The 18,658-nt window shown below is 28.9% G+C and overlaps 1 protein-coding gene across 1 annotated transcript in view; it reads right to left on the bottom strand.

The window, feature by feature from the left end:
* Positions 1-18,658, bottom strand: part of LOC107452224 (uncharacterized) — a 111,745-nt gene that overhangs the window by 68,669 nt on the left and 24,418 nt on the right. The window contains exon 2 of the mRNA XM_071182492.2: positions 10,673-12,035. Within this exon, the coding sequence (XP_071038593.2) occupies positions 10,673-11,570 (898 nt within the window). The 5' untranslated portion in view covers positions 11,571-12,035. The remainder of the gene's footprint in view (positions 1-10,672; positions 12,036-18,658) is intronic.

Genomic DNA, 18,658 nt, shown 5'->3' with positions numbered 1-18,658 from the left:
CAGTAAAATTTGTGTGCTTTCTCTCAAACTTGGACTTTTATGCTCCAGGCAGATGACGTAAGCCGAGTGCAGCGCCACTAATTTGCATATTGCAATTTTACTCAGCTACTCTTAGTGGACAACATATGCAAATTTTGCACGGTTTGGCTTACTTTTGAAAGAGTTATCGCTATTTTTGTGATTTTTCCTTAATTTATGATAACCAGTGTAAATGTCGAAACCCCCAAAAATTGTGCTCATGGAGAATAGTCGTTAAGACGAGTTAGGCCATCGCCTCCTATAACTGAAAGCCTCCACACGGTTTTTTGTAGGTAGTCCGATCAGATCACTATAAAGGTAGACCAAAGAGTTAAAGAACTATATACATAATATCAAATATATTAAAATTTAGAAAGTGGTACCAAATATAAGTCTATATATTTTTTTTAAATTTTTGAATATTATTAGTTTGATTTACTTGTCAACCACTACAGATTCAAATCTCAAATATATATAATAAATTTCTCTCAAGTACTTTTAAAATAGAATTTGGGTTCATGCACTCAAGTGGTTCGCTTTTTAAATAATCTGCTAGGACTACTTATAACAGTGGTTTCCAACTGGAGGCCCGGGGCCCGCATCCGGCCAGCGAAGCCTTTTTCTGTGGCTCGCGAACTAAAATATATTAGTTGTCATATTTTAGCGGACAATTTTCGTAAAAAATCTATATGGGTTTAAAATACTTTTCTCGTTAACAAAAACCTAATTTCTTCGTTTCTGTGAAATTTATCATACCAACTGTGCAAAAAAAATTTTCCCAGGTTTTGCACCCAAGAAAATATTTATTCAAATACAAAAATAATCTTGTATGTTGCTCTTTTTTATTTCATTTTTCTGGTGTTTTGTGAATATAATTTAGCATGTGCGTATCAGAAATTTTCTCGAAGAAATTCTCCGATTTAACTTTTTGAAACCACTCATTTTGGACGAAAATATTTACACACAGATTTGTAAATTTTAAATTTAAAATGTAAATATCTATTCTCTATTGGTTGCAGCAGACAAACCTCAATTTTGTGATTGAACATTTTGTGTGCTACTATGTAAGTTTTAATATACCAACCTTTTTAAAGTTTTATATCTTAACAATTAGATATCTGTTGCACATTAATTGTTTAATACATGGGTGCACATTAAAGTTATTGTAGCTCGAATTTTTTTAATATGCAATTAAATATTTTTCAAAATCTACTTCTTATTTTAATTTGTAATTCAATACTTTTGTTTTGTACAACTTGGTAAAAATCTGACAATAATATTCAATGTTCCTTCAAACATAAAAGAGTCCTACATAAAATTTTGATAAAGTTGCGGCCCGCCATTTGATTTGTGTTTTTAATAGTGGCCCGCGGTCTCATGTAAGTTGGAAACCCCTGACTTATAAGATACCGCGAGGAGGCTTTCTGATGTAGGAGGTGATGGTTAGGCCTGTGAAGAATTGATCACACGGCGATTTGTGCTCACTATGAATTGTCGCCGAGACGAATTGTGCCCACGGGGAAATGTTCTTCTGATTTATGTACTTGACGAATTAGTCATCAATTATTTGATATTGTTATAATTGTTGACTAAACAGCCATTTTAGCTACACATACTTTATACAGATATAATTTCAATATTAGGTCATCGTATTTGTTCAATCTGAGCCGTAAAACTTTAATTATTTATAATTATTTTTCCCTTTTTGACTGATTTGTTGTATTTATGGTCTAGAACAGTGGTTACCAACTTCCGGCCAGCGAAGCCTTTTTTTTTGTGTCCCACGAAATAAAACATATTATTTGTCATTTTTTACGTACAATTCTCGTAATTCTCTATATGTGTTTAAAATACTTTTAATTCGTTTAAAAAAACCTAATTTCTTCGTTTCTGTGAAATTTAACATAGTAACGGTTCCAAAAAAGTTATTTCTTAGGTTTTGCATCCAAGAAAATACTTGTTCAAATACAAAAATAATCATGTGTGTTGCTCTTTTTTATTTCGTTTTTTTTTTCTACTTTTTTTTCTGTATTTGGGGAATATAATTTAGCATATGCGAATCAGAAATTTTCTCGAAGAAATTCTCCCATTTAACTTTTTGAAACCACTCATTTGGGACAAAATTATTTGCATTTGTAAATTATGTGGCCAGAATTTTTTAATGTGCAATAAAATATTTTTAAAAATCAACTTCGTATTTTAATTTGTAATTCAATACTTTTTTACTTTTATACTTTTTTTTTTTTTTTTTTTTTTTTTTTTTTTTTTTTTTTTACAGTCTTGCGGCCTTGCGGAATTTTGTCTCTAATGTAAATTTGTAAATTTTTCTCCTTTTGTTTTTTACTTACAACTGTAAGCCTCATGCTATACTTTGTGGTACATGAGGAGTTTTAAGTCGTTTAAATTAAAAAAAAAAAAAAAATACTTTTTTACAACTTGAGTTAAGTACAATTTGATAAAAATCTGACTGTAATATTTAATGTTCCTTTAAACATAAAAGAGTCCTATATAAAACTTTGATAAAGTTGCGGCCCTTCATTTGACTGGTGTTTTTAAGTGCGGGCCCGGGCATCATATGAGTTGGAAAGCCCTGGTTTAGAAACAGAATTAAGTTGCAAGCATATAGTTTTTAAAACGAGATAGAAATTACTGGATGAACTTGAAAGTGGGGTTAACTCCATTTTTAAATATACCCTCGAAAGTTAGATGTAGTTAAACTACTATTCAAAAATAGCCTTCTCTTAGAATAGAGGAATTGGAATTTTATTTTTGGAATAATCTAGCTAAAGTTGACCTTATGTAATACTTCATACTTATTTTGTTTTCATATCTGCGAATTTAATAAAATAAATTACAAGGAAACAAATGTTACTACATGAAAGTTGATACAACTTTAATTTTTTAAAGAAATAATTTCGAAAATTGCAATACAATATATGTGCTTTGATTTGGGATGTATGACTTGTTATGAGTAAATAGGAATACTTATATATATATGTATCAATTATATAATTACAATTTTAACGTAAATGTAGACGTTGATTATTACTATTTGAGAACTTGAAAGCAGTGATATTGAATTTTTTATTAATATTTTTTTAAGAATTTCTTTATTACGAAGTTTTCTTTTCGAATCGGCATTACAATGTTGCACCATTAAATAAACTACATAAATTCATACCAGTCAATCTTATGCAGTCATAACGGCAAATAAATGCCATTTCAATTAAAATTGTTAGCTGATGGTTCTTTTAAAAATCTAAACATCACTCAAAAACTGAGGAAACTAGGAATAGAGACCAGCGAGTGCCTTGTTCAAAGAGGCTACCTCCGTACATCATGCAATATTTCTAAAATCAACGAAAGCTAATTAAAATTAGGTGGTTGAGAAATTGGTAGTTAATTATAAGTAAATGTAAAAAAGAAAGGACAACACAACCATAAAGACAGCACGAATATCGGGGAATTAGTAGGTCAAAAACATCACAGAATTTTTTTTTTTACAAGCATGTCGTCTTTGAAGTTTTCTCAAGAAGTTTCGGCCCCGAAGGCACCTTTTATCTTTCCATCCTTAACCCCTTAACGCACAGATTTTTTGGAAAAAAAACCGGCCAAAGAAAAAAATGAATTTTTTTTAATGTAAAAAACACACTGTATAACATTGTCTTTTCTTTTGGTGGACAATTTTGATAAACTGCGCTTTTGTTCCATAGAAAAAGGCTATATAATATTTTATTCTTGAATAAATAAGTGTTGTAGCTTACAATGCTATGTAAATATCAATAAAACGATTTCTTTTCTTAGCTTTCACATTCTTATTTTCAATTCTCGATTATATTCGAGTGCGAAAGCTTATAGCAGCATATAATACAACGCCGCTCGAATTATCTCGAGTGAGCACAGTTTGGCCTGTTTACCGCACTCGAATTAACTCGAGCGTACAAGTTAAAGGGTTAATTGGTTATCATGATACAAATTATCATGATTTTTTTAATTATGGATATTAAAGTAAATGTAGGTATAAAATATATATGTTTAAATTTTTTAAATGCAGTGGTAGTTTAAATCCTTTTAAATCGTATATATTTTAAAAAATTTTAAAAGTAAATATATAAATTTTGATTATAGAAAATATATGTAAATGACTAGCAAAATACAATTGACGAGATTAATAAGAAATTTTTCATGATCAGTTCTAGAAAATATTTAAAATGAATGACAGATATTTAATTATGTTGAATAAGACTTCATAAGTCTTAGAAAAGACCTGTTTAAAAATTAGACTTAACTATGCCATCGATTTTTCTGACAGTTAAAGTTTCCAGAAGAAATAAAGTTTACTCCAGAAATCAATTTCGTTACTCTAATGAAATTTGTCCTTAAAAAATTGTTGCCATTACTGCAATCAAAATAAGATTAATGGCCACTTCCGAAGTATTAACTCACAAGAACTTCAAAAAACGTACTACAAGTAAATTAATTTTGGCACCACTTTCTATCCGAGAAGTGTTGTTGAATCTCCGCAAACGATCAACTAATAAGTTGTACGTAAAAACTGAGTCGACATTAAAAGAAGAAATTTTTAATAACTTTCTCTTTCTCCCTCTTTAAAGAGGACATTTCAACCATTTTTTAATTTACGAAATTTACTGTCATTAAAAGTCAACAAACTTTAAAATATAATAAATTCAATTTATTTCCCCTAGAGATGACCTCAAATTAAGAAATAATTCTTTAAAAAAGGGATTATTTCTTTTTGATAAATTTATTAAAACCGTTTAGAATTATTTTCAAAAAATTACACGAGGAATATAAAATACAGGATAATAAAAAAACTCAAATTTATTATTAAAATCCATTTAATATTGTACTCTACTCAATTGCAGGATGTTTTTCTTGTGGGTAGAACATTATTAAAATTCTGTAAAAAAATATTTAATTAAAATTAAGCCAATAATACCTTTGTTGTTTGTCTTTATATTTTCTGACTTTTTATATTAAATTGTCACAAAAAGTAAGTTAATAAAAAAAAGTGGTATGATGTAGGCTTTCAAATTGAACGAATGTTTTCTGCTGTTATTACAATGAAATACCTGCCAACTCTTCTGGATTTTCCGTAAAATTTTATTTTCATATTTAAAGTGATAGCAATACTCAGGTTATTCCTATTAACTTTTTGAATTATAATGATAATTATAAATGAATTTGACCACCACTACATATGAATAATTACAATAAATATATAAAAGCATAATCCTTGCGGAAGCGAGTTTCAACGGGATCAAAACATAAATATATTTTTGAGTTAGATTGTTTATTGTTTTACAACCACTCTGAAAATCCATTCTCGGAAAGAGTGAAAGTTGGCAGGTATGTAATTATTTTATTTCATTTTATTTTTTACCAAATCTAGTCACGAATACCTAGAGCAGTGATTCTCAACCTTTTTTTTTGTGGCGGCACACTTTTAACGATTTCGAAATTAGACGGCTCACAATGACAAAAAAAATTTTAAAATTTGTTTACTTACCTATATATGCTATACCACTGTGTGAAATAGTTTGTGATAATAATTTTGAAAGTGAAATAAAATAATAAGTATACTACAAAAGCACGTTTATTAAGAGATTAATCATTTCTTTCGACTCATTTTTTATTAATTAGTAGATAACTGTTATTTTTTTTGCTAATTATTAATGGTTAGCTTGTTTTCTACAGTTATTAACTGTTAGTTTAAGTTAGTTATCCTATGTTAACTTCCTTTAAAACTATTAATTGCATAACTTACTTTAATGATTAGCTTTTATTTACGTTTGAAAGTTATTATTTAGCTTTCTTTCTTTTGTTAATTAATAACTTTAATAGTCATTAAACTTTCTACTTATTTCAACATTTTTTAAAATTGCCAAAGACAATTTAAACGCTTCCTTCTTACTTAAATTTATTTTAAGATTGTCAGAGATAATACAATCGTCGACAAAGATGTTCACTCGATTAAAGTCTGGAAAAATTATAAAAAGTATATATATGCAAACTTTTCGTAATTTTAAACTTTACTCGCAATAAAAAAAGCATTATAATTTTTATTGTATCATTTCTAATATTTGGCGGCACAGTGGTTGAGAATCACTGACCTAGAGAAATTATGATAGTGAAACAATTTTCCTACCTCAATTCATACCTGCCAACTCTTCCGGATTTTCCGGAAGATTTTATTTTCATATTTAAAGTGGTAGTAAGAATATACTATTTTTCCTTTTATAAACTTATTTTTTAGATGATTTTGATCACCACTATTCTTACAAAAATTAAACACATATATTAATATGCGTTACTATCATGATTGTCAACTTAAGTTTTCTCAAATACCACGTATTTGTTTGCTTAAAATTGAAGTTTTAATTCCATTTTAGTACCACTGGAAAAAATGAAAATGGGAAGGATTAAAAGTTGGCAGGTATGTCAATTTGATTCGAATTAACCGGTTAACGCCCAGCGTCATATATATAGGACAGTTCCTTTTTTTCAAACACATTCATTGTGGTGGGAAACTTTTTTCAGAATTGCCATTTATCGGGGTGAATTAAAAGATTCTCAAATACCACAATGATTTAGTTATTTCTGACTAGATTTAGAATTAAAAAGAGCAAGTACTTTTTGATCTATCAAAGACTTTTTGAATGCCTAACAGTAGAAAAACCAATTAATTTCGATAATATATAATACCTCCTTTTCCATAAAACCACTTCTTGTATCATTTCAATATATAAAGTCGGGACAAAACGGGTTAATAGATTAAGCTCACTTTGGTAATTCGAATCACTAACTGAATGGAATCAGTTACTCATTTGAATCACTTGTTGATTCAAATCAGAATAATTTACTAATTCTAATAATCACTTACTGATTCGAAACAGTGAGAGGTTTTGATAATGAAATTGATAAAAATGATTTATCTATAACAAAATTGACTTTAAAATATTTTTTTAACATTTTTTCGGTAATATTTATGTGCCTCAATATAATTGTATTGTCTTCTAAAAAAGCTTATATATTATAATTATTCCTCGTATTTTCCTTTCTGTTGAAACAATGAGCCAAAATTATTTTTTAAACTTTAATTCTAATATAGTGAAAAAATTAATTTGACCCTTATTCAGTTTTCAGCTTTTTTTTTTTTTTTAGTCGCATTGTACCTACTACTTATACAGAGATGCCATCTTGCTCCGGACAGCAAATATGCATTTTAAAGTGGTAGTTTATCAATTGTGATTCTTGATTTAATAAATTCAATTTAGTACATTTTTATCCACCACTATTTTTGAATAATTCATAGGGTTATACAGCTCACCACATTAAAGGTAAAGAAATTAGCAATAAAAATGTGCTTGCTATTTAAATAGCTTTTAAAAAACAAGCAAAAATAGTTAAATGTTTGCAAATTTCACTTTGTAGTTAATTACCGTTTTTTTAATTATTTCGGCGTGTCCGGAGCAGCTGGCATCTCTGCTTATTTATGATACATTTAACTATTACTATAACTAATATTTAACTATGATACATTTAACTATACCTGCCAACGCTTACGCATTTGGCGTAAAATTGTATTTTTATATTTAAAGTGGTAGTAAATATATACTATTTTTTTTCTTTTATATTTTTTTTAAATGATTTAGATCACCACTATTCCTAAAAAAATTAAGCATATACCTTAATATGTGTTAACAGAGATGCCAATTTGCTCCGGACAGAAAATTTATATTTTAAAGTGGTAGTTTATCAATTGTGATTCTTGGCTTAATAAAGTCAATTTAGTAGATTTTTATTCACCACTCTTTCTAAATAATTCGTAGGCTTATATAATTCACCACTTTATAATGCTTATGATATGCTATTCCTTTTAAGAAGCAAGCAAAAATAGTCAAATGTTTGTAAAATCTACTTGTAGTTGTATACTGTTTTAATAATTATTTTGGCGTGACCGGAGCAGTTGGCATCTCTGTGTTAATCTCGCGATTAATAATCACGACAAATAATACGTTATATTTTGCTTGCAATTGAAATTTTAATTTTATTTTCCTACCACTGGGAAAAAATAGAATGGATCAAAAGTTGGCAGGTATGCATGAGGTGTTAGGAATAATCTGAAACGGAGGTTTAGATTATTTTCCCTCGGAACCCTAAATAACCAACCTTTCGTCGGCGGAACCCGGACTTAATAAGTAAAGTTTATTAAAGTTATTGCAAACGCATTAACCTATAAAATACTACTTATACAGAGAAAAATATTCATTTAAATTAAAGGAATGAAGGTTTTTCATCGCTTCATAATTATCTCAAATAAGGTTATATACCCGACAGTCATATTTTTTGTCCTTGCTCTTAAATTTTTAGAGTAGACTAATTATGAGTTTGAATAAAATAAAATGTGTCGAAAATGAATAAAAAATTCGAATTATGGTTTACTCCGATGTGAAAACAGAAATGATCTGCTACAAGCGCTGAAAATGGTCATTATGGAGACTTTTTTTTTAAATTAAAAACTTTTATTTTAATTTGAAAAGCGAGATAGGGGTAATAATAATGCAATATTTAATAAATGCTTGCTCTTTTCATAATTTACTAAATATATTATTAGAAATATCCTTTTTTTTAAAAAAATTGCTATTTCCTTCATATTTACATTTTACCTGTAAATAATTTCTTAAAGGTTACCAAAAGATTAAATAAATTGAGAATTATAGGTTGGAACCGAATATAATCAGAGGTTTCAAAAATAATCACTTGTTATGAAAAGAACTCGCGTAATCACTCGCGTAATACACAATTTGGGCACCAATTATCTAGGCCATAGCAAATTTTATGAGAAATTAGCATTAATTACGCATTAAAATTTATAAAGTTTTTAATTTGGTATCTAAGAACTATTTACATTTTTAAATTACAGTAAATTATTTTTCATTAAAGTAATCTTCCCAAACATTTGCTGATAAACTGATATACCTTACAACTTAATTGAACATGTGTTTTTTAATTATTGTTCGAGAACTTTATATTATTTAAATTTCAGTTCACATTACGCTAAATTTTAGCTATTAAATATATTGTTTATTAATATTAGTATAGTATTAAATATATTGTTTATTAATATTTGTTTGGTTTATGTCTTTTTTCTTTTGTTTAGTATTTCAAAAAAATATTATTAAAATGTAATTAAGATCGGATATCCTATCGCTCAAATCTAGAATATAATTCTCTGAATTTATTTCGAAATATATTTCACTCAGCATTAGCTGAATAAAAAAATGCAAGCTATAGATTGCGCAATCTATCTGATAACACTAATAAACAACATTACTAATAATAACATAAAATAACACAATTTTGTATGTAAGAAAATTTATATCTAATAATTTAATTGAAGCAACAAAGTTATATGAGTATACTTAAAAACTTTACAAATAAGTTGCTTAAGTTGAAATTAGGAAAAAAAATGTATTTAATAAGAGAAACTTGGATCATTAGGTACATGTTTTAAAAATTGGAGGCATGATTTTAGAAGTGAATCATAGCAAAAATATTAAAAAACTTAAAATGGGAAAAAATGTTTATTGTTATAATCGCCTTTTTTGTAAAAGTGAGTAGAAAAGTTTTCAAACTTATACCCCCACCCCCCAAAAAAAGTTTTTAATTGGGGATCAAGTATCAATGAGGTAGATTTTTGAAAATGAAGCCATAATTATAGATGTGTATCAAAGCAAAAAGATTAAATGACTTTAAATGGTATAAAATTATTCATTAAAAGACAAAAAATTTTTGGGGAAAAATATTTATTGTTATAACGGCCTTTTTTCATAAAAGTGCGTAGAAAAGTTTTTAAACTTAAAACTGTGTCAGACCTAATATATTTCGACCAAGCACAGCCTGGAAATTGTTATAAAGTGGTAGCTAAATTTTCAAAAATATGCATATTTTGAAGGTTTCATATCTATTAGCTAGACAATTATTTTTATCTGTCAAAAATATTTTTTAATCATAGGGCAAAAACTTCAAAACTGATTTTACAACAATATTTGGTGATTTACTTTATGAAATTTTGGGCAATATTCAGAAAAGTTCGTCAACACTTTTTGATTCTCTTTATGCAGTGAGTACCCTGTATTTGGTGAAGCATGAAACGGGTACCTTAGGTCTGAAGAGGATAAAATGGGCAGTGATTTAAAAGAGTTGCTTTAATGTTTCATAAACAGTAAAAGAGAAATTTCGCTCACACAATGTCTTTATGACATGTATTTCTCAAAGTCCTATAATAATAATAATAATTACACTAAGGAACAATTCTTTTTTCTGTTTCAAGAGATTTCTGTACTATTCTTGAAAACATTTACGTCACTGATTTAAAATCTACAATTCGTTTCCTTATACAAGCTACAGTTTTTATGCAATTCAACAATATGTTACTAAAATTGTTTTAAATTCACGTGAGAGAGTTTTGTAAGGGTTTCCATTTCTTTGCTACGTGGAAAGTGGTACGAAGAAGTAAGTGGTAAGAAGTGGTAAGAAGAAGACGATAATACATTTCAGTTTATAATGCAATACATTAAGATCATGTGCCTTTTATTGTAAATTGTAAAAATAAACAATAACAACTTACCCTGGGAATTTTCATATGCACATATGTATTCCGACGTCATGAATTGGTTGATAAGAGCTGTTTTCCCAACATCTGGCGCACCGAGAACTAACACTTTATATCTATTTGACTTCTGTATTTCTGGCATGGCAGTTGCACCTTCAACAACTTCTTCTTTCGCCATCTCTGGTACAACTGGATCAGCCTGAGAAGTAGATGCAATCGGATAATTTATTACTGAGTCGTCCTTTGGCTGTTGCTTAGTATCAACCGGTAACTGTCCACTACCACCCATCGATGCTACACTATGCGATGACCTGGATTTTGACCTGAAAGAGTCTCCTCGATTCACAAGTCCTTTACTGGTAACTGCAAAATTTCTCAATCGCATAAAATCAGACTCATCACCAGGTAATGGTAAAGACTGGTTCGAAGCTAGCCTTTGACCGCTGAACCCATCTGCCGAAGCAATAATTTCATTGGGAATGCTTTGGATTCTTTGCCTGAACCTGTGCGTAGGGTCAACAGATTGAGGTCTTCTAGCTGTTCTCATTGACTGTGACCTGCTGACCCCACTGCTGGATAAATAGCTAGGTTCTCTGAGCTTGTTATGTCCATTTTGCATCGCCATCCTGCTGCTAGATGGACTTCTGGCTGGATGTTGATGCACTCTGCGGCTTTGGCGCGTTTTACTTCGACTTCCGTGTCTCCCAACAACACTGGCAACATCTGGGGAAGAGTCCGCTTCACCTTCTACTGTGAGAATAATACCTGGCATGGGGCCCGTCCTGGGAGACACAGGCGGCGTGCAGGCTCCCACATCGTCGAACACATTGTTGTCAGCGTCAGAGATCTTTTGACAAACTCCGTGGTGGGATGGGCTTGGTGCCAGGTTTCGGATATCTTGATCATCCAACATCTTGTAGTACGTTGAATTAATGTCTTGACGAGGAAGTTCTATATCGGGATGTCCCGAATCTATATTTAGTTGACAGTCGACAGTGGTCTTTCAACTCGATTTATTTTAAGACTTGTTAATTCACGCCTCAACAGCGGCAAAAGTAAACACAATTGTACTGCTTAATCTTTGACATTTAATTTTTAAAAAAAAAATTCAAGACATAAATAAATTTTAATGAATTATGCTCGAAAGGTTTTCTCTTTGGAGGTGCCCATTGCTAGACTGATCCCTATAGAGATTGTTTATTTATTTTTTTGTAACATCTAGTTATATATTTTTGTCACATTTTAGTTTAGATTTCTAAATCAACATTTTTTGTCAAGCATCAGATATCTAAAGAAATCTTCTTTGGAGAATAAAGCCATCAGGCGTAGGATAATTTTAAAATCCTTTTTTGCTGTATTGATACATCTATAAAGGAATCTGAAAATAAAATATTTTATTAGTCACTAATTATATTTATAACACGTTTTAAACAATTAAAAACTTTTGCATCAGAAGAGCCCGAAATATGTTTATTAAAAAATTTTTGTTTTCATGATGCATCAATAACCGTTTTACCTAGGGTATATGTAAACAAATGAAAAAAGAACACTGGTTATAATAGATATTTAAAAAACTAAACCAAAATAAACAAAATTTCTCATAAGCTTTGAAAACTGACACAGCGATTTACACTTTTTGAAATTTTTGATAGCTTTATTTTTAGATTTTTAAGTACATACAATTGTTTCTTATAGATCAGTGGTTACCAACTGGCCGCCCGCGAAGCCTTTTTTTGTGACGCGAGAACTAAAATTTTTCAGTTGTCATTTTTTTGCGGACAATTTTCGTAAGAAATATAGATGGGTTTAAAATACCCCTAATGTTTCCGTTTCTGTAAAATTTACATACCTGCCAACTTTTAATCCTTTCCATTATCATTTTTCCCAGTGGTATTAAAATGGAATTGAAACTTCAATTTTAAGCAAACAAATACGTTGTATTTGAGAAAACTTAAGTTGACAACCATGATAGTAACCTATATTAATATCTGTGCTTAATTTTTGTAAGAATAGTGGTGATCAATATCATTTAAAAATTAAGATTATAAAAGAAAAATAGTATATAATTACTACCACTTTAAATATGAAAATAAAATCTTCGGGAAAATTCGGAATAGTTTGGTGGTATAAATTTAACATGCCAAGGGTGCAAAAAATTTATTTCTCAGGTTTTACTTGCCGAGAAATTAGGCTATTTGTTCACTTATTCAAATAAAAAATCAATCGTGTTAATGTCTTATGTTCCTTCAAACGTAAATGAGTCTCACATACAATTTCAATAAAGTTGGAAACCCCAGTAATTGATAGTTTTATCAGACAAATACGAAATTTACAAATGGAGATACGCCATTTGATATAAAATCTAGTAAAATTAAAAAAGTGGTAGCAATTATATCTCAAAAAAAATTTTAATTTATGAATATGACTGGTTTGTTTTATTTACTTGTCAATCACCGCAAATGTAATTCTCAAGTATGTATTATAAGTTTCCCTCAATTACTTTTAAAAAAGAATTTGGGTTCATGAGCACAACTGGTTTGCTTTTTAAATAGTCTGCGCAGACTACTTATGGAAAACCGTGTGGAGGCTTTCTGATGCAGCAGATGATGGGATATCTAATTGTCTTAACTTCTTTACCATTTCACAATATAAGCTAATTTATTGAACCCTAACTCATAAAATCTAATAAATGTTGTAATATCAACTACATATAAGGTGATTTAAAAGAAATTTCAACATTTTAGTTAAAATTTTATAATTAAAAATAAATTACAAACTTTCATTAAAAAAATTAAACAATATTTGCTTAAAATATTTATTCAATTGACCCATACTGATTGCGCATATTGAATTTAATAATACACTGATCAAACCAGCATTTTTACTTACAACGCTTACAAAATTAGTTTGACAAAGTTATTTTTGATTGAATTACATACTCATTTTTATCATACTATTATTCTATCATATCATTAAATACTTGAGAAATATTAAAAATTTTATCATTACATATTATTATTACATATCATTACATACTGATACATACTCGTTTCAATCATATTACCATTAAACACTTGCGAAATATTATAAATAAATTTTTATCAATACATATCATTACATTTTTATTCCTACTCATTTTTATCATATTATCATTAAAGACTTGCGCAGCATAATAATAAATAAATTTTTAAAATTTCATACTGATACATACTCATTTTAATCATATTATCAATACATACTTGGCCAATTAAAAATAAATAAAAATCTAGGATAAGTTTAAACTAAAGCTATCTAACAACTAAAAGAAATCATGGAAATAGAGAAATGATGATTCTTTAATAATTCAAATTTCGCCTTTAAATGATTACAAGAGTGAGTTACAGGCTCTACAATAAAATAATAGATTAAAGAATTTAATGAACAAAAGATAATCGCCAGGTACAAAAATGGTTTTAAAAAAAATTCTGCTGTATTCCTAATTTTTTAACGCCATTATTTCACCCCTCTGCTCTGAAGTGATAATATTTTTATGAAAAAGGTCCTTAACTATCCAATTCGCTGCAAATTTAGTAAAACCTTTTCTGAAAACGGAGCAGTTGGCATACCTCTTTCTTCGATTAACTTTTCTATTTTGAGTAACAAAATGAATGTTTTCAATGAAGACGAAGATTATTTTTACAATGCAGAATTTTCTGAGACTACACTTAGTAATTCTGACAACCACAACATAGCGATCTTTCAAACTCTGGTGCAGAAACACCATATTAAGCGATGAAAAAAGTTTTATCCACTTTTAGTATAACGATACGACAGGAACTAAGCAAAAAAAAGGCAATACAAATAAAGTTCTTCGAATCGATATTGATTTTCAGTTTAGCGAACCATAAGTGTTCCTCTCTCGCAGATCATAAAGTTTTTTGAACTTTCACTTTAACACAATATGCAGTTATCGAGGGAGATAAAAGCCGAAGAGAAAACAGATTATTTCCTTCTCCAACATTAATCATTCCTATATTCCACCAAAGTAAAGTTTGAAATGAGTTTCACTATCACAAGGAAGTCGTAAATTTATTTGATTGATAACTCTTCTTTTTATTTAAATAAACTCGATCAAGTTTATGAAAGTTTTATGTGACGCAAGAGGTGAAGAAAAAATTGCAAAAGTTGAATCAAATATCTGCTCTTTACCATCAATAATGAGGTACTGAATAAATGAAATGTTTGTTAGATTCTCGCTATCTTCAAATTTTTTTAAGCCACGGTTTTTCGGTACTATTAATAACTCTCAATAACTCTTCTTTTTCTTTAAATATCTTATTCGATAAAGTTTATGAAAGTTTTATGTGTCGCAAGAGGTGAAGAAAAAATTGCAAAAGTTCAATCAAATATCTTTGTTCTTAACCATCAATAATAAGGTACTTAATAAATGAAATGTTTGTTAGATTTTCGTTTTCTTCAAATTTTGTTAAATCATGGTTTTTTGGTACTATTAATAACTCTTCTTTCTCTTTAAATATCTTACTCAATCAAGTTAATGAAAGTTTCATGTGTCGCAAGAGGTGAAGAAAAAATTGCAAAAGTTGAATCAAATATCTTTGCTCTTTACCATCAATAATGAGGTACTGAATAAATGAAATGTTTGTTAGATTCTCGCTATCTTCAAATTTTGTTAAGCCACGGTTTTTCGGTACTATTAATAGCTCTCAATAACTCTTCTTTTTCTTTAAATACCTAACTCAATCAAGTTAATAAAAGTTTTATGTGTCGCAAGCGGTAAAGAAAAAATTGCAAAAGTTGAATCAAATATCTTTGCTCTTTACCATCAATAATGAGGTACTGAATAAATGAAATGTTTGTTAGATTCTCGCTATCTTCAAATTTTGTTAAGCCACGGTTTTTCGGTACTATTAATAACTCTCAATAACTCTTCTTTTTCTTTAAATATCTTATTCGATCAAGTTTATGAAAGTTTTATGCATCGCAAGAGGTGAAGAAATAATTGCAAAAGTTCAATCAAATATCTTTGCTCTTAACCATTAATCATGAGGTACTGAATAAATAAAATGTTTATTATATTAGAGTTAACACTGAATTTTGTTAAGTCATTATTTTTCGGTAATATTACATGAATAAAGCATTTCGGCCTTGAAGGAAATTTTCTAAAGAAAAAAAAATTAATAAATGTGAGAAGAGAATATTGTTTTACATTTTACAATTATTTAGTAAAACTAGGAGGCTTCGCCCCCTGCTCGCTGGCGCTCACCAACCCCCGGAACTGCTTTCACAGTTCATTTCGGATTGCTTCGCAATCCAATGCTTGCTTTGCTCGCTCATTGGATACGTAACGTCTAGTTTTTGTATACTTTTTTGAATACTGAAGTTCCGAAAACTTTTCACTGTAGAAAATTCTAAACCTGTACATTTCAATATTAATTTGAAATTGCAAACAGTTCACATATTTTTCTTAATCACACTATTCTAAATTTCAGTTGTTGAGAAAAGTAACTGTTGTAAGTTTTGTTTTAAAGTCTTTCCCACCAGAGGGCTAAAGCCATGTGTTGTAAAACAATATGAAATAGTAGTCTGCCACTGAACTGAACGCCGGATGTAAAGCATCGGCTTTGATGAAGATAATTTTGTATTTTTAATTCTCTGAAGGGAGCCACCTTAATAATATGGAATTTGTAAAATAAATGTATATATTTTTGATTCTTCATGAAGCCCATCATCTTGTTTTCATCAGTGTTCAGAAGCAGAACAACTATAAGTTTTTCATTTTATCACAAAAAAATAAAATTTATGAAAAACAAAGAAAAGAGTAAGAAAATGAGTATAGTCATAGAAAAAATTAAAATTATGATATAGTACTTGTCAGTTAAAATAAAACTTTTTGTTTAAGTCATTGCTAACAATTCAAATTTCTCCGAGGCAATTCTAAAATATAAATTAAGGTTGTATTGTTAAGTTGAAACACAATATTTTTAGTTTTGATGCCAACAATACAATTCAATTTTTCACAAAAACGATTGTTTCCATTGTTAAGTTCAATGTCAACAATTCAAATTTTACTGCGGCAACTCTTAACCTCTAAATATTATTTTTTTTATGTGCACATTTCTAAATCTCAGCATTCAACCACAAAACAACTTAAAGTCCTCAATATTAGCATGAAGTTGTAAAATGTAATGAAAGAGGGTCATAGCAATAATGAAAGTAGAAGTAAAGTTAGTACTATAAAATTAAAACAATATTTTTAATCAATGAGCCAAGTTCTTCAAGAAGCAGTTGTAGAAGTAGGTTGTTTATTTAAAACTTTTTATAGAATTTCTTTAAGAACACAATTGTTAATTTGGGCATTTGGCGATACAACACTTATAGAATTGAAGAATTTGTTACGTCAAGCGCTCAGGTATCATAATTTTGATCTAGTTGCGCTTATATGTCATTTTGATTTATGTTGCTAAGTTAACTTTCAAAAAATTCTATGGCTGGCAACAGCATTTTTATTTTTTAAGTTGTTTATTTTTATTTCTTTTATAATTCGTTATTTTTTTAGCGAAATGTTTTTTAACCTAACAGAATTCTTTGCCGACTGTTTTCTCTATGAATGAAGAAAATAAAGTAAATATTTAACTGTTGTGAAAAGAATCTTATTTAGTTGTACAAAGAACTTCCACCGAAATTGGAGAGCCACGTAAGAGAATTATATATATTAGATCATAAACACATCATTAAAAGGCAGAATGCTTTGGTGTTTTCAAAACAAAGCAAACGTTGCCACCGGCGGAAAGAAATACAGCCAAAATTTGGGAGCCACGTAAGAGAATTATATATAATAGATTATGTTATAATCTAGTTAAGTACATTCTTATTAAGTACTACTTTTAACATAAAAAAGTCGCCAAATTTAGCGAAAAAGCGTAATTTGCAAAACCGTTAGAAATTAAGGAAAACAGTATGTCATAGATATTGTAACGATAAAAGTTAACTTTGTAAGGAGTATAATCAAATTATTCTCAGACAAAAAATTCCTAAAAAAAAAACATTTGATTAATGGTAAATTAAATTAAATAGTAAGATCCTGCTTTACATAAATGTTTCAAAAAATATTGATTGCCAAAATTATTGCCAAAGTTGCTTAAATGTACTTTGGCAATATTTTTCTAAGTTAACTATTTTTTATTTTTTTTTATTTCAGTCACTATTTTCGTTTCTCCAATGCAATTTATCAACAATCACAATAATATCTTATTCAATAGTTTTCGTTCTGTATAATATTCGTTTGTTATGTTAGAATGGTGATCACGGTAGAGGATTCGAATTCCACCGTTGTACAGAGTACATTTTCCTGATGTCTGTTCTTTAATATGAATCGCCTATATAATCGTCTTCGTAATGAGGACCATCAAATTAAATGGATTTTTTTCTATTAACAGCTCTAAAAAATGAACTTTAAAAAGATCAGTAATATTAATTCCTCTATTAATATAACAGGGCTGCATTCTACTACGCTTTTTGCAAAGTGGTATGCAATTAAAAAATAAAGCTTTCAGAATTCTTGGTAATTTTGTAAATATTTTAAAAACTATACCACAAGATAACTGGAGCATAAACTCTTGTTTCATTTACATGTAAAGGTTGGGAAATAACTAAATCAAATTTACAAAACAAAAAATACATTAAGACAGAAACTTAGCTTCCAACGGAAGGAATTTTCTCAAAAAACGTAGAAAGTTGGTAGTCCTGATTAGGCCAACCGGAAAATTCGGTAAGCGAGAAAATACGCCCCATTATACAAGGATGCAAAAGGTGCCTTTATGAAAAAAAGTGACAGGTCAAAATATATAGATGTAACCGATTAGTTTTGGTGGATTCTTCCGTTTCAAGTTTGATTAAGTATGTACACAGGACTGCCAACTACTAAGCTTTTTGCAAAATATTTTCTTGAGTGGTAGAAAATTGAAAACTGAAACTTACAGAATAATTGGTAATTTTACCAAC

Source organism: Parasteatoda tepidariorum, chromosome 4 (genome assembly GCF_982258835.1).
Source record: "Parasteatoda tepidariorum strain Cologne lab strain chromosome 4, Ptep-v5.0, whole genome shotgun sequence".
Lineage (NCBI taxonomy): Eukaryota > Metazoa > Arthropoda > Arachnida > Araneae > Theridiidae > Parasteatoda > Parasteatoda tepidariorum.
Note: the sequence above shows the minus strand (reverse complement) of the source record. Positions and strands in the feature narration are given on the sequence as shown.